Below are 26374 nucleotides of genomic sequence, written 5' to 3'. Positions count from 1 at the left end.
CCTAATTGGTGGAAGTAAAATCAACTTTTATTTAAAGTGGCAGCTCCTGCAAGGAGCGTCCCTGCCTGGGATCGCGGTAGTTTGCATTGCGTCCCCGTGGTCTCAGTTACAAGGGAAGGGTGAAGCACTCCGGTGGTTTTAGCCGGTAAGAGTCCGGCACACCTCTCCGCCTTCCCCAGGGCGGAGAAAGTCCATGAGGATTTCCCGGGAAAAAAAAAGTGTTGACAGCACTCTTTTAGGTGGCATAAGAATGTATAATAAAACTTCAACAATGAAAATAGGTACAATTAATTTAATGATAAAGTAGTAGTCGCTATCTTAATACATAATTTACACACAAATGACCTAACACACGACTATTATATACAATATCCGATTTGTACACAATGTAATTACAAAATTAAGACTAGTATCGCCAACGCTATGAAAAACTTATGTTTTAATTAAATAGATAGATACTAACAATAAATCATTTGTTTAAATAATATAAGAGTAAGAAGAAAACAGGCTTTGAAAATAGATTAAGCTGAAAACGTACACATTTTAGATTTGTGTACAATTTGTAGATGAATGACGTCTGTCAATTGCTTTTTTTTTAATAAAATTTCTTTAACTTCAAGGCAAAACTTTGCAGGTATGTAGAAAAAAACAGTAACTGAAAATAAGGTTCACAAAGCATTCATTCAGTGATGTGTTACCTCTGATTAATAAATAAAAACGCTTTGGTTTAATTATAAGGGTATTAAAGAAATAAAAAAAAAACAAATCCTACATTACAATATCGCTATGAAATATTATTTATACGATAAAATCTAAAAGCATCTTAGAAGAAACAGCGATTGTTCTTACATTTAGCTTCTATTTCGTTAACGAATTCAAATTTACAGTTTCATTAAATCTAAGAAAATTCATTATGTTGACACATCCTTGTTTTAGGTACACTAATCAGGTTAATTGAGCCTTTATTAAATACATAATTATACCAATACACAAATTGGACAATTTAATGAAAAAAGAAATAAAGTTATAAATATTAAACGTTGATTAATTGTTGTTGTAATCTTGCTTCGTAGGTCGCACTTACATACATAGGTTAAATTTCTACTGCACCAATTAATTAATTATTCCTATTCTGTACACGTCTTAGAGTTATAATTATAAAGTATGTAGGGTAATGATATTTTTATTTATCGTCGTATTCGCATCTCTAGTGCTTGAAATGTCATTCTATGATAAAAGCTTCTAGAGAGGTTTACGGTAGAATTTTGGTTATTGTGTATTTTTTACTTGTTGTTGCCTAAAAAGTACACAAATCTTCGTTTATCGAAACAAAACGTTTTTCTTTCTATGATGGCTTTAGTCATTATGTAGGTATACAGATAATCACAATGATTTTCATTTTATAATGTCTATAACCCAACAAATTTACCTAAAAGACACCATATTTGATTCTGGCTCTACTTAGAATATCATTACATCAGGATAAATGTTGCATGTACAATTTTCTAACTTCATGGATAAACCAAATCAACGAACGAAACTACTTAAATGAAGAAGTTTGGGTTAATGATGTAGGTACATAACGCATAAACACTAAAAATCACGTAAATAAAAACCAATAGTTCACTCGATTAATTTGTCTCTGAAAGTAATCGATTTAACTGGACTCGCGGCTGTTCTCGCTGGAGCCGATCACGCTTGCCTGGGAGGTCGACGTGGGGGTCACCTCGGGCGCTACTATAAGCCCCTCTTTAATCCTCTTCTTCTGCTTCATGCGCCGATTCTGAAACCATATCTTGACTTGGGTCTCATTGAGCTGCAAGGCGGAGGCTATTTCTATTCTCCTAGCTCTTGTTAAATATTTGTTGAAATGGAATTCTTTCTCCAGTTCCGTGAGTTGTTTGTTAGTGAAGTTGGTTCGTCCAGTGTTGTTCAGGTTCAGTAGAGGGTTGGCCAGCATCTGACTGCCTGTCGGTGTTCGGAGTCCTTCTTGTGGACTCCCGATGCCTCCTTGGCTGACGAATTCGGCTGGCGGAATCATGAGTTTTGGAGCTGCAACAAAACAAAAAAGCGTTAAAACGGCTTTCAATGTAGTATTGAAAAATCTGTATGGTTTTCAGAAAATATCAATCGGTTCGAATAATGTAGCTTATAGTAGGTACGTATCTAGATGTTTAACTATCACTTAAGAACTCTACAATAAAAAAGTCTACATTGAAATGAAACTACTTTTACGGATTTTATCGCGGTTTAATTTTAGATTTTAGTTCCCGACGTTTCGAAACCTTTGCAGGTATCATGGTCACGGGCAGACTGAGATGGTGTTCGTCTTGACAGAAGATGTTGCTCGTTCTACCTTCATATTTTAATTAATTATTTGTGGTCCGACCTACGCAGTATGAGCTCACTGTGTCTTGATGTCTTGCAGCGCTGCTCTTGGGTTTGGCCTTAGTTAAAGAACACATAGCTGACGTCAAACACCGCCGCTCAACGAAGTCTGCAGTCGCCGAACATGCTGAAGGTTCCAGCCATTATATTAGATTTGACCAACCACAGATCCTCGCTAAAGAATCCAAATTCCTACCTAGGATGTTTCGCGAGGCTATTGAGATTAAAAAACACCCTAATTTCAATAGAGAAGATGGCTGGAAGATATCACCTACTTGGGATCCAATAATAAATAAACTCAAGGCCAAACCCAAGAGCAGCGCTGCAAGACATCAAGACACAGTGAGCTCATACTGCGTAGGTCGGACCACAAATAATTAATTAAAATATGAAGGTAGAACGAGCAACATCTTCTGTCAAGACGAACACCATCTCAGTCTGCCCGTGACCATGATACCTGCAAAGGTTTCGAAACGTCGGGAACTAAAATCTAAAATTAAACCGCGATAAAATCCGTAAAAGTAGTTTCATTTCAATGTCTAACATTCGCGTAAACCTAAGAAACCACTAAAAAAGTCTACGTTTCGTCGTAAAATGATTTTCGTGACATTTTGGCAAGCACGAGTATTCCGAACAAAAGTCATTCTTACAATGCATTATATTTTGGTTGTTATTAAACAAGTATCTATTTTTAGTAAACATTGCTATTCTTCCTTTTCCGGACCATTGAAATCCACAGGTTTTGTTATTTGTAGAAGTGACGCAGGTTTGTTTAGCAAAACGTCTCATTGCTAAGGATAATCTTTTTAAAACGCACTAAAGAAAGTTCGTGGGAGCCTATCGGGTCCATTTATGACAGGTGTCACTTTTTTCTAATTCATCCGAAGAAAAAAGAAGTGAGATAAAAGATATTTCAATATTAGCCTAAAGACGACGCCCCGCTGCGCAAGAGTGGCCCGTACTCGTTTCACGGTAAACCTCGGATTTTGACGGACATTGTTCTTATGTAAACACATTCAGTACGGTTATTATGGTCATAATACTATTGTTTGTAATACAAGTTTGTTCTTTGACGTGGATAGAGCTCGAGTCTGCTCTGATCTAACATTAATTCAGAATCGAAGCTACGCCTTGTTTGAATTAAAAAATAAACAAATATTGATTGAGGTATTTCATCGGTTTGTTTTTAATGTTTTGATTCTACAGAATTGACCTTGCCTCGTACGGCTGTCGTGTTGCTTGAAGCTAATTAATTGGGTAATATTTGTGATCTAATTATACTCAAAGATGTGGAAGGTTTAAAAATATATTTAGGTTAGCAAATGCTCTACTGTGTTGGTAAATACGTAAGTAGGCATAAGTACTGAAATCTTGATTAAATATTTATAAATATTGATGTTTAAAATAACAAACACTTGGTTCTGCAAGAGATTATACACTTACTAAAGAATTATTATACAGTTTATTGAAAAGTATAGCATTTTATGAGATTTGGTTTTGGAATATAAGATTAATGACTAAATAATACAATGATAACAAATAAAAGCATCGCTCGCAGCCGGTGTACGACTAATGACGCGATATCTGTTAATACCCTTTCTGTCCGTCCTCCTGTCCATTTGTCCAGATAATCCTTTCGACACTTGTTACTTTATTAGCAGTATCGGAAGGGGAGAAATTAATATATTTGCCGGATATAACTGCCTAGAAATCAGTGCGGTAGTAATTCAATATTTCGTTTTCTGTAAAGTAATGTATACGACTGACAGAGTCTGCGTGCATTCTCTTTGACATGAAAATATTGATCTCCGAAACATTCGTACGAGTACATTTACTACATAAGTAGTTATTCCGCTCCCCAGTCAAACCGGCAACCCGTTGGCAGATCAAATAGGGCCGGGTGTTTGTCTGTCTGTATGTTTGCGCAACTGGGACCGCTAGCAAGCTGGAGAGATGCGAGTGTTTCCGCTGTACCACGGTCTTCGTAATTAAGTAAGTTAAGTGCTTGTAAACTTAGATGACAGTGTTCGGCGGTTCACATCATAGATTCTAAGGATTAAGAAATGTTTTTAGCTGTTGAGAAGTATTTCCTAACCAATTTAGAGGTAAGTACGCTCTACGTTTAAAATTAATTGATCCTAATTATGGTAACTTTCGATGATAATGTTCGGAGAGTTGAGAATGCAATGTTATTTTTATGCTATGTCTATTTAATTCCCGTACCGTATATAAAAATGAATACTACGAGAAGATGCGTGAACGCATCTCACGACAATATTGACAGCGAGGCGGTCTGACAGGCGCAGCTCTACATTGTCTATGTACATTGTACAAGTATTGGCTGTTCATTTATATTTTTACGCTTGATTGTAGACGAACGAAGGACACAGGAAGATGATGAACTGATGGACTTGTGTTGAATATGAACCTTAAATGTGAACCTAAAGTATATGTTGCTACCTAAGAATTTAAGTCCAAAACAAGCATAGGTCCCCAGCTTAAATTTTCAGTACTGTTTTAAAATTGATAAGAAATACTTGCGGAGAGGATGCCACGTATCAGGTACAAATGCTTGGAGTCTACATTTGTTTGTCAGACATATTTTTGTATATTTTGGATGATAAGTTATTAAGCCATCCGAAAAGATGAACTTTTTTGAAATGCTTTAACAACCGACAAAAGTATCCTATTTACAAATCTTTTAAGCTGACATTTGACACTGCGTGTGTTTGAACTTCAACTCCTCAAAAGGTCCGTGAAAAGACTTTCTCAACTTTCCTTCTAAATTGTAAAAGCTAGGCAACATAAAGCCGCCCACTTGTTAAGGTGGAGCGGGCACAAAGGCACCGCCGCTGCCGACAGTGGTTGTTTGTCCAGCGGCCTCTGTAATAGTATACCGGGCGATGCGACAGCGCTAATCCATTACGCGATCGCAAGCAAATGTTTGCTCGGCCGTGCTTGCGTACGATTATGCTGTGTTTGCGTTTTTTTGTCGACTGAGAATCGGGTTAGCGCAATAGGGTAGAATGTAGATTTCATATTATTGGATGATTTCAACTGGTTGGTCTTATTTGAAATTACACAATGATCTGCAATGTGAATTTAATTCGGTTATTGGATGAATACCTACACGAGCTGACAAAAAATAATATCATCAGCGTCATGAAAATATAGGTAAACCCAGTTATCTATAGGTACCTATTCAAGATTATTGAACACATTTTAATAGGGCAGTGAACAAATTATTCGTATAAAATTAAAAAAGCCGAGCATTTAATAGATATTGAGACGTAAAATGCGTAAAACGGACGGTTTTGTAAAAATCATGGTAATAATTCGAATTTTATGAGTGTTCGTCTGAGCTCGATCCATAATAAATCTGACTTGGGGTGCGCTAACTCCGGGCGCTAGGTCGATGTGTTTTCTTCTTTTTCAAGCCGAAATCAAAATTGGTGTCTGTAAAAATAATATTTAAGCAATTTTCGGCTAATTGAATTTGGTTCAAAATATTCACGCGAAATTCAGGTTTGGTCCTCTCCGTCTTATGTGAAACGCCGAACTATTCAACTATTAATCGCATTACTATTAAATTTTTATAACTGACTAATTTTTTGTTACCTACTTGGTCTTTGTGTCTTTGTCTAGTCTATATAAATATAAATCCATATTTTGCTTTTGAACTGTTTACTTTCATATTATTCCTAGTTATAAAATAAAATAAGGTAAGGTAGTAATACTATTTCTTTTCATTAAGGTAAGGAAAATAAAATTCTATTATCTATTATCACGTGTAAGTTTCTCAATGTCGATATCAATATCAAAGTGTACATTTTCTAATTAATTTAGTTTCTAGATTAGAAAGATAACAAACTTGCTTGAAAAATACAATGTTACATTAGAAGTTGGAGTGTAGCTGTGTGGCGAACATCAAATATAATTGTGGAATATGTAACATATCCTTTATTTACCGGACACAATGCGGGTGGCAATCCATTACGATACGCCGCGGCCCAAATTAACCGTAATTCAATCAATTCAATTGTACTACACGACTGGCAGTGTACCGCCGCGTCAACGCCCTACCACGAGAAAAAATAACATTCGAATTTCAAACAATTGACAGTCAACTGGCAGCTAGGGGAGCGGGATGCGACGCTATTGGTCGAAAATTGGACAATGCGGCAGATGCGTTCACGAATAAACTTTTTTTGTTACTTTTACACGGCCATGTTTGCTTAAATTCTTTACCGAAAAATGGGTGTGTATTACAGAGAAAAAAATACGCAGCTGACATTTCAATTCGTCGTGGAGAGTTGACAGGAGATGCGAGTGGTTAATTAAATCATACATATTAAAGTAGGTGAGGGAATATAAATAAGGCAGTAACGAAGGATTCGTTGGAATTATTATGATCACATTTTGTGATACGTCTGGTGGATGGCATGATGTATTGCACTTCCGTTACGGTGGTTAGATATTGTGGTGAGTTTATAATTTTACATCAGTTAAAACTGATGAAGTACGTTTCAAAAAATACTTCTCCACCCACTAACTTTTTGTACCTGTTTGTCAAGTACATACGTTACTTTGTTACAAGAAAATCTACCACTAAGTATATAAAGCTACTGTTGACATTTTGTTCATACTTAGTCAAGATAAGGACATTTAACAATTGGCATTGTCATCAACAAGAATAAAATGGAATTTTCTTGATTCCATATTGATAAACGTAAATTAGTTACTGAAGTAGTAACTAAGTAATATGATAACGCTATCGAAAAACAAAGTAAGCAACACAAAAAATAATTAGAGATTATCAAAATCGCCCATATAATTTGAACAAAACCGATAAAAATCTCGCGTATTTTATTAAAAAACTCGTCCCCAAACGTATGTACTAAGATAAGAGAACATAACGGGAGCCAAAGGATTACAAGGATCAAGTGTATTGGCGTTACAATATTTGTTCTGTTGTTCAGTTTTGGGGCAACCTTATCTTGTTATAGTTGTGGTTTTATTAAAAACGCTCGCTGCACGAGGTTTATGGCGCACTTGGCAATCGCCTGTCGTACGAATGATGGAAAGGTGCTTTAATTGACAATTGTGCCATAAAATGATAAGACACTAACGTTTTCGATTTACACGGTAAATGTCGAAATCGAGTGGAGCACGCGCATTCGACAAACCTAATTGTCGCCGTGGTTTAACGTGATGTCGACCTGTTTTATAGCATAGGCGAAAGTTTACGAGAGCTTATACCTAACTATTATCATTACCGATGGTATACTTAATTGATAACAAAAATAACCATGATAAAATATCAAATGGCAAGAGTTGCAAAAAACCTCTTCAACCAAAATTATTCAAGCAAGCCGTCAACCAAACATGTAGGCATTTCTACCACGTATTATGGCATTTTTTTCCTCCGGTAGCGGGCAGGAGGTGATCGCTCATAGGGCTGTCGCGCGCCATAATGCACGTTACTAGTACGGAATTATTAACGTTCCATGAGGGTCTGAACGAATAATTGTTTGGCTTAGCGGGAGATTTGGAAATTATGTAGGTATAGAGATGTGAGGCGCGGAGGCTTGCGGATCGAGACTCGGATGTGGGTTGAAATCTTAATAATAATATAGGTGTGTAGGTGACACGTTAGACAAACACCTTTTTTCTAGAAGGATGAGCTTTGAGAAACGTTTAAAAGCTATGTTAAGCAAAAATGATTCTCAATTCCTTGAGGTTCATAAGCTCTTCCACATTATATTATGATTGAAATGTACATCATTATCAGCCTGGATTTTACATAAGTATGATGGGCTTGGCTACAAAAAAGTACCAAGCTACTAGGGTTTTCCAATCGACATACGATATGTAGCTACTTGTATGCCAAAGAAAAAATATTGAACAAGTCAGAACTCTCATAAAATATACAAGCCATAACTTATCAAAACATGAAGCAGATTAATAGACAAATAGTCTTTAACAAAAGAAACGAACCCAAGCGTTATAAATTATAACAACTACATTGATCTCTTCAACGCATCCACTCAAATGCATTACAGATAAATCCGAGGGTTGTATCTCCCTTGGAAGGGCGAGTCCCCGGTGATATTTGTTCAGCAAATTTGCGTAAGACCGTCGCAATTTTAGACATCAACGCGCTCGGCAAAGGTTCCGGTTGTGGGACCACAGGCTTTAGATACCGTTGACGTTTTAATGAATTAGGGGCTTCATTTTTTACTAACGGGATTTTGCTTTTGATGAAATTAACCTTCATATATGATATTAAAATGGTTATAAACTTAAGACATTTTAGTCGATAAAGTGTCTAGTGCAGTTGCAACAGTGCAGTATCGTGAGATATATACTTCTGTGACATTATTTTAATTTAATAACAAACATGTATTTCGCTGGTAGTTATGTGTTTTGAAAAAGAAATTTAAGAGTTGTCTACATTGAAAGAGGTCTACATACTTGCTGGAATGCGCAAATCGTCGGTTAAGAAAAGTTTTATTGAAACAAAGGTTTTGTTCGAAATTTATTTATTTTAATATAGTACTAGTAAAAGCAATCCTCACATATAATGTTAATATGAGATACTTTCAATTGTAAATAACCGGATGATTTGTTATCCGGTAGAATTTAACAGCCAGCAATTGAAAAAGAAATGCTGACCCTATGATCATTGTTTCGATTAATTAAAAGATTAAAACAAACCAATTTTTTATTAATGAAAATGCGGATATATCAATTATTTTTACCTGTAAATTTATAACAAAGTAGCTGTTACAACATTTATTACAATAAATAGCACACCTATTGAAACAAATTATACTGGCCGTTTCCGAGCGTCCAGCGTATTTTCCTTCTTATGCCAGCACTAAGTTGGATATTTGCTAAATAAATACTACTTATAGCCAGATAAGCCCCCCCCCCAGCCCTGGGGTCCGGGGAGGACTCGCGTCACTCCGCACGATTGATCGCCTCCCCCGGGATGTGTTGCTTGTACCCTAGCCACTTTTATTTTTACCTTTTTTTATTCTTTTTTTCCTTGAAAGGACATCCGGAAGTTCGTTAGATGAGTACAAGATATTTTTTGCTGTTTGAATATTTAACGGTATTGAGTGATAAAATATTCGTTTTGGACCCCGAAGCAGAATGAAAGGTGTCTCTGTAACGGGCCAAGCAGAGGTTTGCAGCTAACTCTTCATCTTAATTGATTTATACTTTGCTGTGTTTAGTTAATCATAAGTGAAGTCTACAAATGCACTTTTCTTGTTGTTTTGTTTGTCGTTCCGGTTGGATTTTTGTCACTCAATTTTGAGGCACTTCTCGAAGAGCTAGCAAACTAACATTTTCAGGGTGGCTTCAAACCCAATGAAACTGCAACTTACAACTTTAAAAATGACTGGACCGATTTTGATAAAAATTAAAAAATGTGGGTTTTAAGATTTTTTGAATCTATCAATTTTATTAAAAACTCTTTTCAGAGCGTTCACGAACTAAATACCTAACGTCCGGGTATTATCTGTCCAATACTTACCACACTCATATCTGTCCTTTCCAATTGTCTGACTAAACTAGATACCTTAAATACATCTACATTAGATAAACATTACTGCTTAAGCTACATCAACTTAACGTCGTTCATGCTTTAGATTATTGTATCACAAATCTGCGCTATCGCATGATAACAACTAAACCTGTCTTCACAGCCTCGTGCTAGCATTGACAGTGATAATCCATTGATTGTAAACAAAACTATGTCTCGGTATGAAGGTACTTGCAGTTACTTGTCTAGCTACACTGAACTATGTAGTTGCGATTCGTATAAAATTAATAGTGTTCTAATCATTGATATATTCAAAAATAATATGTCAATGGTTCTAATTATTTAATTCTGTTGTCCCTTAATTCATTTTTAAGTTTTATTCACAACTTTTGTGTTTTAACTAGACTCGCATCTGATCGTTTTCTTTTTGAAATATTTATTGCTATTTTTGTTTTTTTTTTCTAATTAAGTTTTTTTTTAATAATTGTTTGTACACAAATACCATATTTACTAATGTAACTGAAGAGTGATTTCGGAGCACGGGTGTATCTTTACTTTTTGGTATCTTTGTGACATTAGCTGTACAAGTTTGAATATTGTAGAAATATATATTTTTTTATATTGTAAATCAGTTTTTTTTAACTCAGAGTCTAAACAACTTATATTAATAAATGTATATAATCCAGTCCATATATAAAGTATTTGTCATAGATTTTTTGCATGACATATTTATCTTACAATGAAATATTTTTTTATCTCTAGAGTGGGAAAACCCATTTAAATTTGTTATTGATATTTAGGATTGATTTTATAACTTAGTATCTTTGCTTATCATATAACACCATTCTTGGAATGACCAACAAAATAAATTAAACTAAGCACACTGGATTAGCGTTATCAGGTAGCACCGTTTAATTTGTGGTATTATATATTAAAATAGAAAAAAAGCAACAGAAAAGTTTAATTAATGTTTTAGGTTAAGTTTTAGTTTGTTTCCAAGTCATATTGTTGATACAGCGCTTTACATATTTAAATACGATTACACATAAAGTGTATCAGATATCCGCTATCTACTCACAACAGTCGATTTATCGAAAGCGAGACATTTATACTGTGTTATCGCGTTAAAAAGATTTGATTTCTAGATTTTTAGTAAATCCGTTTAAAACATATTTTGTCTGTTGATATCTATCTGGCCTTCGAGTGTTGAAAGTTATCGGATATTTTCTGTTCGCGAGCGATACGGTGGAAATGTATTGATTGTATCGTGTTTAATGATTGAACAATAATATATCGTGGTATTCCTTGGTTTCACTTCTCAGAAAAGGGGGTTCTTGGCATTGACTGTCGATTGTCTTTACTACGTTTTCGTGTTAAAGATAAATAGGTGTCAATTTTAGGAATATTATCTTCAAAGTCTGAGTCTTACTACTATCTTCATGCTTGTAGAAGTATTATAAGACTCTGGACATACAATACACGTGCCTGTATTCTGCACCGAGGCGTCACTTTTTTCTTCTTATCAATAAGAATGCTATACTCGTAGGTAGTACTATAGACAATGCATGTTTTATTCGTGCGTGGGATGACATTACTTACTTACTGCATACAAAAAGAAAATTGGCGACGGAGAATAGTTAACTACAATTTCGCTGCTAAAATAAAAGTATTTTTTCGTTGCTTTGCAAAACACTGTACTTACTTAAACCTGATGACAGTTTTTATTGATGTTAAATGACGTCATACCAATGTTATGTGTGAAAATTATATAAGAGTGTAAATCAGCCTATCTTAACTGATAAAATGCACAAGATGTGTTTTAACTTATAATATTTCAAGACAAGCAAACACGGCTGACATTGCGAAAATAATTTTGTAAGATAAATAACAAATGTGTTTCAATACAATACTATATTTCAATCCGTTTTATCTACTCTACTCTAAGTTGGTTGATTTAATAAATACTTAAATATATATCAAAAAATAGGTATCAAACTCCAGTGATGAATTCATTAATAACAACCGTAGCGTGCCCTGGCGTAGTCGTTCGTAGCAGTTGCAAGTACTAGATTATTTTAATATTGTAATGATTAAAAAAAAAACCCTTTATTTTTATGAATTCTTTCTTTAGTATGTAAAGATTTATAATGAAAAATTTTTATTTTTCATAAGCAGTAGAACTTTACTTTTGGGTATAGATATTGAATGTTAAAAAAATACTATCCCGCATTGAGGAATTTAATCCTTGTGCCGCGGGAGGTTTCATAAACATTCATGTCTCATGCACGAAGACGCCCTGACTCACAACAAGTATTCGTGGACACAAATGCTTGTCCTATGCGCGGAAGCTTGAAACTCTATCTAAATGCCCCTGCTAGACCTCCTCAAGACTCGAAACTGCGTCGTACTGAATACGTAATTGACCTTGCCTAGATAACTTAGTGCGTAACATACGCGTGTGTCAACAACAGTTTACTCCCAAACGTTTTCTTTTATCGCGAAGACGAGAAAAACGCGTTATCTCGGACACTAGATGAGATGATACCAACAAATTATAAAGATAACATGATCGATGGCGTTGTAAATTAGAAACAGAGAGGCTGTACTCAAGTCAGAATCTCTTATGATTAAAATTATGCAAGGGGACTGCATGTAATGCCCAGTCGTGTAAGTTAGGAGGTCTCCACACTTACTACTGTGAGACGGGAGCGAAGTTTCAGTGTTTAATTGTGGAAAAATAATTTTGTGGTCCGCAGGTACCACACATAACATCTTTAACCTCTTCGTAATGCTGGTGCAAAAACTATCGCGATTGATAGTTCCTGTAACTATCGGTTTAGGTTATAAGAGCCGACGACCCACAATAAATCTACAGTTAATATTTTCTAAATGCTAAGTTCGGTTATAAATTATTCTAAAAGAAATTCGGTCTTGGTTTCTTTCACGGTCCAGGTGAAATTGAATAAAGTGTGCCGTCAGTTAGAGGACCATGGTCTTATCCATGTTATGGTGTAGTACAGATTTTATTCTAAAAAGAGTAGCTAACTACATTATTAAGTTACATGTAAAGAATTTATTAATACAGAAACCTAAGTTAAGCCTATCGGCAAGTGGCGCGAATTACTTCGTTTGACGTCACAAGATTACGGATTATCACACGGGTTTTGTTATCTAGATACTAATCAATAAACAACAGCAGGTTAGGTATTTTGCGAATTAATGAATACATTTGAAACTTTCCATAAGACCACAGCTGTTTTAATGAGGTCTCCATTTTGTTAACATCATGCTGACAAGGCACTAAAATTAATTATTATCTAAGAGAAACTCAATTTGATTTCTAATTTATTTTTCAGCCTGTTTGGACTACTTATTTATTTCTGATTGTTAAACGACCTTTCTTAGACTTTTTTACGATTCATTTTTGTGCAATTTATGCCTTATCAAATGTTGGCCTAACAACGCATGAATTTTAAATTTTGTAATTTATTTTATTTAAAACCCCACAAAGTCTGGTGCTGTGCGAATGTCTTGTAAATAATATTTTGATCAAATCTCGATGTCTGTTTGACTAGCAAATCTTGACTGATAAGCGATCGTGCGTTCGGATATTTATTGACAAAGATTAGATTGTAAATTGCGAGCGAGTTCGTGAACCCTTTCCTAGGTTACACGGAAATATTAAATAAGCATCAGTAGATGATCACTAGGTACTTTTTAGGTTGAAATCAGAAAATAACATGAAATACTTTTAACGGTTAAAAAAACACTTCGTTAAATACACGTGTTCAAATTAGATTTCAGCAATATCATCCTAAGTGCTCATTTATAGCTTAAATTAGTCCAAAAACAACATCAGGCATTCACGGCATTAAAAAAAACGGACTTTTCTAGAATCAGTTTATGTTTTATTGACTATATATTAAGGTAGCAAAAAGTATGAATACAAACAGCAACTATTTACCAATTGATAACACGAGTCACGACATACCCCAATGAGATGTAAACTTTATTCTAATTGATTTATTGAGTGTTGACAGAGTAAAACGTCCGGCTCCGGAAGCTCTCTCCAAATATAATAAATTACTGAATACCAACACGTGATAGTCTCGATAGTATGTCCGCATGATCGATTGAGGGCGAAGCTTAATCGATCGACTTGGTGCATCCAAGATGGCGGCTTGACGACTTCATTGTTCGGTAGCATTGTTAGGGAAATAAGGTTGCCGTTACTTTGTTTGTTTATCTTGTTTTGTATAGCATGGTTATATTGAATGGAGTGCGCTGTGTGGCTCTTAATAGATATGTTAAATAAAACGGTTGTTTTTGCTGCAAGATTATCTAAAATTCATGATGATGATGTAGGTACATCAGTTTGTTGGGTTGGGTTTAAAACCGAATGTATAATGGAGGTTGCCTCAAAAGCCAACCGACCGCATATATAATAATTTTGAAGAAATTTTAATTGGCTTAAAAACTTTTGCCAATTAAAAGCCACTGTTTACAGAAGCAGCTAACAGTTTACATACTCCTGCAACTATCACCTGTTACATACGATAAGGACGTACCATGATCGATTGTGACTACTACTTAATCGATTGATTTGTTTGCTTCCAAGACACTCGATATAGCTCCGTCACTATTGTTGAATGGAAATATAAAATAGTCAATTTTAAGATTATATACCAGTGACTTTGATAATGTATCAAGCGATTTAAGCGTCTGTTTCAAATCTGGTTGATATCTTATGGTTAATCCCGATTTGGCCTTAAAAATATTTTGATAAAAATGAAAGAATGATTGCATTTTATGTCAAATCTGTTATATGATAGATGGTTTTCAGTAAAATTGAGTTTCGAATTCAACTTGGATGGGTACGACTGGTAAGAGACAGAATAAAGTAAGTTGACCAAAGAGAGTTTGCCGCGCAGCGGGTAACGCAATACTGATGAAATTTAAAGTATCGATATAAACCGTTAAAATTGTCAACTGTTGATTCATATCACGAACAAGTGGTATAAGAATCGTCATTCATTAAACCTTGTGTCTCAAACACTAGAAGCTGCCCTAGCTTGTGTGGAAAGGAGATGAAGCGCTACATTTCGCGTAGCGGCATCTCACTTCTAAAACAGCAATAGTTATTTATCAAGGAATCGTGATACAGGCAGAAGTTTATCATCGACGAAAACAAAGCAGCTGCACACAATCTGCTGATAAAAATGATAAAATCAGCATGAATTGCTTATTCATACCATTCAGGATTGTCACACCCTGAACTTTGAACAAACCTTTTTAAAACACATGGCAGGTTGTGATTTTGCAAAGGCTTACGCAATTGCTGATATTGTTTTAATTGTCTTTAAAACTTCTTTCTTAAAATTTAATGCTTAAAATTGAAATTAAAGATAATACAACATTTCTAAAACTATAATACTAGAAAGAAGACAGGTTAGAAGATTTTAATTTTTTTAGTAAGGCGGATTCGTTAATACTTAATTTAATAAAGGTACCTACTCAAAGATCGCCCGACTAGTTTCGGACCTAACGGTTAGGTCGCGGCCGGCGTCAGCTCATGAATGATTGTTGTTTGTACGTTTACCAATAAAATGTAGTTTCAATTGAAGTAAATGACTAAACGTTATCTAAATATACCGCAATATATCCAGTATATCAATTGGTTTGTGAATGAAGCTAGTGTTTAGAAACATACAAACTTTCCATTTTAAAACAGTCCTTACCGACGAAAATGGTTTCCTTCTTGTTCTAATACTTTTTCTTGAATTCAAATTCCTATTCAGAGACATAGTTATCATAGTACCAGTTCCTACAAGGATTTTAATAGTAAAGCAAATGATTGCCCCTCCGTCGGTGCTTGAGATAAGGTGATATGATAACGGGAACATATAGTGAAGTGACCGTTCACTCACTCCGGGCTGGACACAGCTGTATAATTTGGGGAACATCTGGGCTGATAGGAAATAGAGTATCTTGGAGTATATGAATTTTGTATAAATGAAATGGTTTTATTGCTGTTGAGGAAGATTAGTTAATTATGACGACGAAATGTTAACGTTCAAATCAAAGCAAATCATTTCAGACTGCCAGATATATTCCTGACCAAGTTAATGTTATCATATTTTTATTAATGTTTTCTGAATGCACACAAACAGATTTCTAACCACTAAGCCACTCAATTCTAGTAATACTATTGAAAATTAATTGGCTGAATTTGTATACGAGAGATCATTTTTTCTTCGGACTATTCAACCCAAGACTTAAAAATGACATCCTAATACATTTTTCACTGGATAAAACTGGGAGGTCATATCGTTTAAAACAATGAACTAATTATAATGCTCGGTATAACCATCAGCGTACATATTAAACAAGTAATCCTCTATAATTCAATAAGCCGATAAACTAATATTTGAACGCTCGCCTACAAATTTGTCGATCAAATGGAGATGTTAGTTCTATGTATGGTCCCGTAACGTTTATATAGACAAACCGCAATAATTTCATGAATATGCAGAATACCTACAATATTAAATTCAGACCACCAGATTGTACCGTAAATTTTTGGAAAGAATAGGATAATATAAATAAATAAGAAATTACAAAAATGCAATTTTTGAGCACTGAAATGGACTTAAGATTACTTTCTAGTGTTCTCCGCAATATTTACATCTTTTGTATCCTTTGAATACAACAGATGTAGACTTTTGTGTCCCACTTTACCCTCAAAGAAATATCCAAGGAATCCTAAAAAAGAGAAATAATTTATTCAAAAAAATATTAATATAGCCGCGTCCGTCCCACGCACGCTAATCTGTCCGTCCGTCCGTCTGTATCTACGTAGCCAGGCAAAGACAATGGGTTCCGTATCTCGGAGGAATGCGCCCATATCTCGCATCTATTCGTTAAGCATGTGGGTTAAAATGCTTTAGAAATTCATTAATATTTCGAAAGTGGCCTTCTCTATTAGTATACTGATAATTCCTTGTTTCTAGTTTGTATCCCGTTACATTAAGTTCTTCTTGCTTTATTTGTATGGAGACTCCTTGATTGTTAAATTTTTTTATAAATGATTGTTAAAAAAATTTAACAATCAAGGAGTCTCCATACAAATCTGAGAGAAAAATATTAAAATAAGTTTGAAGGTACTTGTTTTTGTAAAAATAATCTTAAATTAATTAAACTGTGTAATGAAGATATTTTCATTCTGAACTACAACAACAACCTTACAAATTCTAATTTCAAATTATTCCGAAATGGCAAAATCCGAAATCGGAATTGATGAGAAAATTAAGTGAAATAATTTCATTGATTAAATATCAATGAAATTATTTCACTTAATTTTCTTCCTTTTTAGTAGTGTCGGGGTCATTACCAGTACAAAGCACGGTTATTGGAAAGTGCGTCACGTGACTTAGGGGTCGCAGGGTGAGCGGGGCAAGAGGCGGGGAGGAGGGGGGGGGTAGCTAGTAGGTCGCGTGTAAGATTGTACGATAGTCTCCCTCGCGGTGGACGCCGGTCTAATCGGTTTACTGGGCCTAGCGACTTTGTTCACTGGCTAAAGAAAGAAGAGGTAGCGAATAGCGGGGTAACAAGATGTCACTATAAGTGCCAACTTGGGACCACGGCCAGTGTAATCTAGTTCCAATAGTATAGCATAGAATAGTACTAAGCACCAATAGGCAATGGATACTTCAACGAGTTGCCGTTGATACATTAACGTAATTTAGTTATAACTTATTAGTTGTGTTGTATTCCTAGCAACTCTTACTCGCTTAAATTATCAATAAATTATAGAATGGACTAATAGCAATCAGTAGGTATGTAGGTACCTACATTTTCGGACTTTATCGTAGCAATCACTGCTTACTGAAAAATCACTTGCTTCATTTAAATGAGTGTCAGCATTAGAAGTAAGTTTCTTTTAGATATTCATATGACATGGCAGAGATAAGGATGCCCGTATTTTTGTGTTTCTACAAATCTTCGAACTTACAATGTTCCGTATCTGATAAAATGCATCAACTCAATTGCTTTACAAATCAACATAGATTTATGTAATATCAGTAGCTTAATCCAGTAAGAAAAAATACAAGACATATCAGCAAAGTGGGAAGAAAACTGCTCTTTAAATACTAATTATGAAATTTATCTCTTTGTTACATAATATCTCGTACGCCAATCATAATTTTATTTTATGGTACCCCTGGCAAAATACACAAATTAAAATTTGCCGTATAAAAATAGTATCTATCAGTCGATTTCTTAAAGCTATGATTCGTAGTAAAACACATTGTCATGTAATAGATCAAAGAAAAAAAATGAGGAATTATAAATAGGCGACAAATGACAAAAAACAAAATCTTGATCGCTTATAAATTGCGGCCGACGCGAATGTCTCGCCTAATGCAGGTGACTTGCAAGCCGCGTTTAATATGCCACTTGGAACCGTTTCCAGTCCAGTCCACTCCTAATAACCCCTTCAGAGGCGTTGCTCCACCAATCTGATGGTTCCGACGTCAACCTGAAGGCTACCGAGTAGTGTTATTATGACTAACTTACAACTATTCATTGACTTGACGGTAAAATATTTGAATGTCATTTTGAGTGCTCCAAAAGTGTATCGCACCAACCCTTAGAAATGGCATTTATTACCGTGAAAGTGGTTCTATAATTTAATGCCAAATAAGGCAATAATGACTAATATTGTTAAAAAGCTTTCATGTGAAGTGGGTAGTGTCATACTCTTGCACACACATACCTATGTATGTGGAGATTTACAACATTCAGATGCTATCGCTTGCCGCAATTCAAATGACCAATTTTGTTACGTCATCGTTCTAAAGCGATTTGAACGAATATCAATGGTTTTGCCAATCACAACAATGTTACTTTACGCATTCCTCAAAACACGAGTAAAAACTGTACCCTTTATAATGAGATTGTATTGAAAAGTAAACCGAAGGATTGAAGAATAAAGTCCAAATTTAGTTGTCAATAACCAATATCTCGAAGATCCAAACGTCATGCGACATTCAATTTGCAAGCAGAAAATGACAATGTGAGATACCTATCCTTTGAACCGCAAACATAAAAATTGCGGTCTCATGCAACCCGCAGTAAACTTAAATCCTTGAAGCATTAAGTTAGAGTTTAAAATTGCATAGCAGGTTTTTGTGGCAGTAGAGCAGTGTTGTTTTTAGTAATCCCGCGGGGTTTGATATCTGGCATTGTGCCGCAAGGAATAGATAAGATCTAACTCTGGCCTTTGACAGACTTCACGTGTGGTCTAATTTTGGCATGTTTTTGTAATAGTTTGTTTTTAGTATTTTACGAAGACTGATATTTTCATAACTTGCGTGTTTATATTTTGAAGTGGTGTAGTTACATCTCCGTGTAGTTACATTTGCGTGCGGGAGGATATAAATAATTATGGTGAACTATGTGATATTATAATTATAACCCTTGTAATATTAATTGAAATTCAATTATTTCAAAGAAAAAAATAAACCACATTACAAATAGTTATTTTCGATTTAAATTTCGACTTTGAAACAGATAAGATTACTTTTATTAAAATCTTCAATGGAATCCAAAAATAGTGTGAGATGTTGCTATCGGCTGGTTCAGAAGACGCGGCATATCACAATCAGATAGTCACGTCACCTAATAACATCACTGCGGTGTAATACGTGTAATTCATCACCGAGTATGTGACATCGCGACAATGTTAATTCTACTATATTGGGTACCGCGTTATACTGCCAACTCATCGTGAGTCCGTGACCACACATCGGGTAGCTTGGACCTCAAATATTTTGGAACGTGGTTTATTGTATGTCTGAAATGTAGTTTTTCTTTTAGTAAAAGAGAGTTGTACTAAAAACACGTTTGTGTGTGGTGATTTTCTTATTTACAAATCGTTTTTACCATCGCAAAATTCAATATAATTCACTTATGTGTTATTGAATCAGTTGTTGGGTATATTTTTTTTTTTTTTTTTTAATAAATGCGGACAACATCACATACATTGTTCTGAACCCAAAGTAAGTTGCTAAAGCACTTGTGTTATGGAATTCAGATACAACGAAGGCACCACAAACACCCAGACCCGAGACAATGTAGAAATGTCAATTTTTACATTGACCCGACCGGGGATCGAACCCGGGACCTCAGAGCTAGCGATACCTTGATACCGGTGCGTACGCCACTCGACTACGGAGGTCGTCAAATAAATAAAAACTACCCAACTTCAAGAGAGGATTTTCCTGAAATCGAAATACGATACCCCGAAGCAAAAAGAGGAGTGGAGGATATTGTTTAGGCAAAAATTATTAGCAAAACTTGAAAACCGAAATTTATATGTTAACACCATCCTTCCAGTCAACACGACTTCAAACATTGAAAATATTTTCTACCTTTTCGTAACCCAGCTATATTCACACGCTATATATTTATTGATACTTAAGTAGTTTTTCATTCACTAACCGGCTGGTAACACAAAGTTAAGGATCTCCACTCGCCTGCGAGGGTCACTCGGAGGAAATGGATAAATTGATTTTTAATGTTGCTTGTTCATGGGACAGAAATTAGAAATGTTCCTTGTTGAGGCTTATTTAGTTACCATGTTCCTAATGTTCATTTAAAATACTCACTAGGTTCTGATGTGTGTGTAAGAAGTTAATGCAAAATATTTGTGAGACACGTTTTGTGAGTTTTAGGAATGTGATATTAATTAAAGATAACAGGATTCGCAAGTACCATTAAATAACTCTTACATTGAGAAATTGCGATTATTTGAATAGGCAAGCAGAAGAAAATTTTGGATAAAAGAAGATACTCTACAGTTTTCATTGTACAAGATCTTGTCTGGATATAACGTAATTTGACTTTGGACTGTTGGAATAATATCTTGCCAATAAATATAGTCTGCATTTCAAAGCGAAGCTGATTTAAGGCCGGTTGTTACAGTTACACATAAAGGAGTATTCGCAGACATAAATTGATTGAGATTGACTTTACAAAGTGATGTTACAGACTTGTTGTGTACCAATTGATATTCAGAAACTCTACAAATACATAAATCTTTAAAAATAACATTGAGATAAATAAATAAATATTAATATTTCATTCAAAATCGCACACTACCTTCTAGATTCAACTATCTAATAAAATATCGACTTTTGCTTCGAATATATGTAAGTAAGTTGGCAATATTAAGTAGGCCGCCTTGTAAAGTTTCGTTTTAACCTCATATTCACACGATGTCGCATTTGATAATGTCACATTAACAAAACCAGAATATTTCATGTTCAGAAATCACACGTATTTTTTGGTAGCCGAATAGAAATCGTTTCGGTTTATGATTTGAAAATATGTATTTTATCAGAGTAATAAACCTTTTTTTTACATCTGTACTAATTACCATACAGGCCTTTGGTTTTTTAAGAGTAATCAGTAACCCTATTCGTTACAAGTGTCCTGGTTTATAATAGGTATCAGTTTCAACTGCAAAACAATAGAGTTCTACATTGATTAAAATCTCTCTTAAACCGTTTCATAATTAAGCCTTTTTGCCTAAACCGGCCGTCCGATATGGCGGCCCGTCCCTGAATCGTACGGCCGGCGTCCGGCACCGGTGCGTGTCGCGTGTCCACACAAACAAACACAGATAGCCGACACGAGGATTAGGTGAAATGTAAACGAACTCGCGTGTACCGCCAAAACTACGCAAGCGGCTCTAATACGCGGCTTGTACCACGTTGTTGCTTGTCAATTGTTACACGTTATTAAAGACGGCTCGTTAACCAAGCGACCGTCGTTTGAGGCTAGTGTTAAGGAGTCTTAATAATGAAAGATTTGTCGAGAAACTATGAGAGAGTATTATTTACTTGAGTTATAGAGTTTTGTCAAGGCTCAGAAATCCTAAATGACAGGCGTTTGTGTCATCCACAAATGCTTGTCCTGAGTTTTTGCGTTGCATGTAAATTGTATTTTTGTTAAAACCCGAGCGTCACAAAGATTCAATATTTTAAACCGGGTGTCTTTTATTTAAAGAAAGTTTGGATGTAAATTAAGTATGAATACGTTACATAGGTTATTTAAACGCTAATGAAACATGGTTGTAGACTATAAGTCAGCACTTTGTAGTAGTAGTTTGTGATATAGAAGACGGGAAATAACTTTCTAGCTAGAATAAAGACGTTAGGAAGGCAGGAAGGCGCACGCGCAGCTATCAGTGCACACCATCTGATGCCTGTCCCACGCCAACTATGAAATGCTGTCTGCCGCACCTGATTTGAAAATAACTTTTTTTGTTCTCACAACAATTACGAGCTAACAAGAAATAAACAATTGTTGAATTCGATACATACACATACAATACGTTTGTATTTACTATCTGCTATACTTTGATAGATATGAGTTTTCGTTTTTTAGAGTGTCGTACCCAAAGAGTTAAAACTGAATCCTATTCCATTTGCCTCAAGAACCGTGATCGCTATAAATAACTTATTTTCACGAATGATATAAGTTCTATCCCGCTATAACAAAAAATAGTAAAAATAAAGATTGAGATTAAGTAGAAAGCAACGAGAGATTAAGTGTTACGTTCATAAACTTGGGCTAGGTTCAAATCCGGTTTTTATATGAAGAAACAATGTATTTAAAAAACAACGTGCTTATGTAAAATAATTTACAATGGTATTACGACCTGATACGTAGTGAACTTTGTGTAGTACTAGACAAATATGTATAGAGCCAAATCTTTTATAGTGGATGAGAATTCAATTAAATACAAAAGGAATTGTAACTTTAAAAATATAAATCAAAATCTCACTAAAATATTCGTTTTTTCCAGAACATTATCTCTTTAACAAACAATAGAAATACGAGCAATAGAAATTAATTACCATGTTACAATGCGTGTGCAAAATACGGTAAAACTACTTTAATTATATTCTAATATCCAAGTACAATGAACTGACATCTTATCGTTACATCTCTTAAAACAGGAGCTTTGCTAATTGATTATGTTCTTACATGTTCTAGAAACAAAGTAGGTTTTTATTTGACTTGATGAATGGGACTTGATATTGAAAATTTCTTTTCTTATCTCCGAAATAGAGTTCTTTTTTCTTGTGGATAAATCACGTGCTTAAGAAAATCAAAGCGTAAAAAGGTTATCTAAGGAGTATTAAATCGTTTACCTTTCGACTAAGATTTAAGTATTTTTCACGTACATAGAATTGACGTTATAAAAATGTAATGTCAATGTATGTACCTATAGTCATCCCTCGGTTAATTGCGTCAGGTTCTAAATATCCATTTAGTCATATTTCTTAACAACGAAAACATTCAATCGACTTTAAATAAAAGCTACTGAGCTAAATTGAGGAAATTTTTATTGGACCAAATTACAGCTATGAATTTATTCAGTCCATTCTGAGGTAACAGACATAAAAAAAAACCCGTCGAATTTAGAACCCCCTCCTGTTTAAAGTCGCTTAAAAGGTGTCTTTGGATGATAATTCTGTTCTTTTCAATCAATAATGTGAACAAGCAATAGTTTACAATTCCCCATACTTTGAATAACGAACTCTACCTCACAGCACCATCTCGCTTTATAACTTCTGACAGCGAAAAACGTCAAATTATTTGCTCTGCGCGTCAGTCTGACGCAGGTCGAGGTTCAACCCTTGAACTGCGTCAGAATGACAGCTCTGACACCAGACGTCACAATACGGACGAGTGTTGCCGTAACTTAGGAGTCGCTTCTAACTTGTTGCTCGATGTGAATACAGAATTTGACGGGTTTCAAGTCTTTACAAGTTTGTTTTGATTACTGTTGACTAATGATCTCGGTAATCATCCTTTTGAAAGCGGTTAAGCTTGTGTTCAGCTACGGTATTTAGATTTAACTGATTTAACTTGTTTAATTTCTGTTTGGTATAAATCTTACACTAAAAAATTAACGTATAACATACATTTCTTTTTTAGAGTATCGGGCAGTGCAGTAAAAGAAAATCCATTCGGGAAAATTGTTAAATGAGTATTTATTAAGAATATTGGTGAAAGTCACTATTTAAACTTTAGATCAATTATTAATCTATGTATTTCATCTGATCCATACCCATAAAGATGTCGTAACTGCCTGTATTAAAAAGTTGGTAGAAAGAGTTTGATACCGGGATGACAAATTATTTTAAAAGAAATGGTCGTATGATATGTAAAGTTGGCTGGTTAATACAAGGATTTATTATTATTATACAATAAACTACAAGACGGGCGCTGAAAAAAAAGTCATCATCCCTATTCAAACTATCTAGCTATAAGATGTTCATGAGATACAACCTAACCACTGAAGGGATGGATAAACGGACTGACAATTGAGCCTCAGTGATAGTGTGTCGTGTGAGTTCCTAATTGTTAAAGACCTTGTATATCATTTAGCTAGGCGCATTTACTTGTTATGTTATTTACTTGTCAACTATTTCCACTAATTACATAACTTTTAATTGGATGACATGAAACTGACACTGTTTAATTATTTAATGGTTAAGTGACACTTACAGTATAGCTAGTCAGTTTGCTGACGACTCAATAATGGTGTGACATGATTTGAATAAATACCTTACATCAATTAGATTCAAGGACTTCGATATTGAAGTTTGTAGTTAAAAATTTTCAATAATGCGTTATATGTAGTAAAACGCGTTTGTTGAGTTTTTTCTTAGGTATCTTGCCATCTTGATGTTTTTTTTTAAGTATCTCTCAACTCTACATTTTACTTGTGGGATAAAATTATGACTAATTAGAGCAGTAAGTTGTACCTTCTGTAATAAATATTTTTCTTCCAGAAAGTCAAGGAAATGTAATGTATTTATTTTCTTTTTTATATCTGAATGCATCCAGCATTCCATGAAGCATGGTAAAAAGAGAATTAAAAACTAGTTTAAGAATAAAAATTACTTCATGATTTATTTTAATTCCCGTAAATGCCTTCAATAATAAAAGAAAACAAGCAGACTTTACTCACCGGTAGGTTTGGGCACGTTTCTCTTGACCTGCATCCACTTATAGGTGGGCACGGTCGCGTGTGACGCGTGCGCCTGGTGGCCCTGCAGGTGCCCGTGCGCCGCCACGCACTCCTCGCGCGGGAAGCCGTCCCTCAAGCCACCGAACTCATCCTTCGGCTGGTAGTGCTCGAACTCCGCGCACGGGAGCGGCGACCCCGCGTGGTTGTACTGCATCGTCGTCTCATCTACAAAGTGCATGTTGTACTTCGTCTCGAGGTAGTGATTGTCTAATTTATGCTCGTGCATTACCATCTCCTCATGCCGAGGCACTTCCTCTCTGTGCTTAAACGGCTCTGGGTGAGGAGGCAAACTATGAATAGGATAGTTCGGTTGCAGTTCTCCGTAGTCTAAATTAGTGTAACATAAACCAGTGTCAGTACTAATGACTGGTGTGGGAGGATGCTCGTGCGTCGTCTGTCCGTGTAACATAGGTTCATAGTAATGGGAAGGAGCTTCGTAGTAGCCCTCGTGGTAGCCCTCGTATGGTGGCTGATAGCCCGCGCCCTGCTGATAATACTCAGCGCCCCCGTACCCGTTCTGCTGGTTGTTGTACATCCCGACGTCCATAGTCATCATGTTTGTCACGATCACCGCGTCTTTCGACAACAATTTCTTACATCACACACTCACTTTAGCGATACGGTCGAAAAGTTTGCACGGCGACTATTGGCCTCCCGATATTCTGAACGTTCGAGTTTGAAACGGGTTGTGCCGCGCCGTGCCCTATCGATCGCACGCCCGCACGTCAGGTGAACCGACGAACACTGATCGCGGCACGGACGACGGCATAATTTTTCTTAACCACACCTAAAACTTTGATTCACCGTCTCTCTCTATCAAGCTAAAAATCTCGGTGCCCGATAAAGACAGAGTTATCTTAGACAGTTTTGATCATATCAACACTGATAAGAGCCAAAATTTTGATTTAATGGAAAGAATTTGTAGTCAGCGCGAATGATTTCTTTAATGAATAGTTCCGACGTCAGTTGCGTACTGTGAGTCAGGTGGACATGTAGAGCTGATTCTGGAAACTTTTTATGCGAGGGGAGGAGTCTGCAGAAAGGGTGGGGCGTGTTGCAACTGCCGACCAATAGGATCATTGTATTTTGTTCTCGGTTTCGGATTGGTGGCGCGGAGATAATAGTGCGAATCTGGGAGGCTGGATGCGAGCGGGCGGCTGACGTTTTTTTATTTACTTTGTGTCGTTGTGAATGGTCCTCGGCGTTTATACTCGGAATGCTTTAATTTATCCCGGTGACGTAAATCGATTTCAAGGTGGAAAATGTTCAGTTTTGTTCTATTTTTTTGTGGGGCTATGTGCTGTGCAGCTGCTTATGTATCA

The 26374-nt window shown here is 35.5% G+C and overlaps 1 protein-coding gene across 1 annotated transcript; it reads right to left on the bottom strand.

Annotated features, from left to right (window-relative positions):
- Positions 1-272: 272 nt before the first annotated feature.
- LOC113496413 (homeobox protein Hox-A1-like) lies at positions 273-26001 on the bottom strand. Its single transcript, XM_026875607.1, has 2 exons — positions 24993-26001; positions 273-2052 (listed from the first exon to the last, which is right to left on the bottom strand). Exons 1-2 carry the CDS (start codon positions 25606-25608, stop codon positions 1658-1660), a joined length of 1011 nt encoding a protein of 336 aa, XP_026731408.1. The 5' UTR covers positions 25609-26001; the 3' UTR covers positions 273-1657.
- Positions 26002-26374: the final 373 nt, after the last annotated feature.

Source organism: Trichoplusia ni, chromosome 8 (assembly GCF_003590095.1).
Source record: "Trichoplusia ni isolate ovarian cell line Hi5 chromosome 8, tn1, whole genome shotgun sequence".
In the NCBI taxonomy this organism is placed as follows: Eukaryota; Metazoa; Arthropoda; class Insecta; order Lepidoptera; family Noctuidae; genus Trichoplusia; species Trichoplusia ni.
Note: the sequence above shows the minus strand (reverse complement) of the source record. Positions and strands in the feature narration are given on the sequence as shown.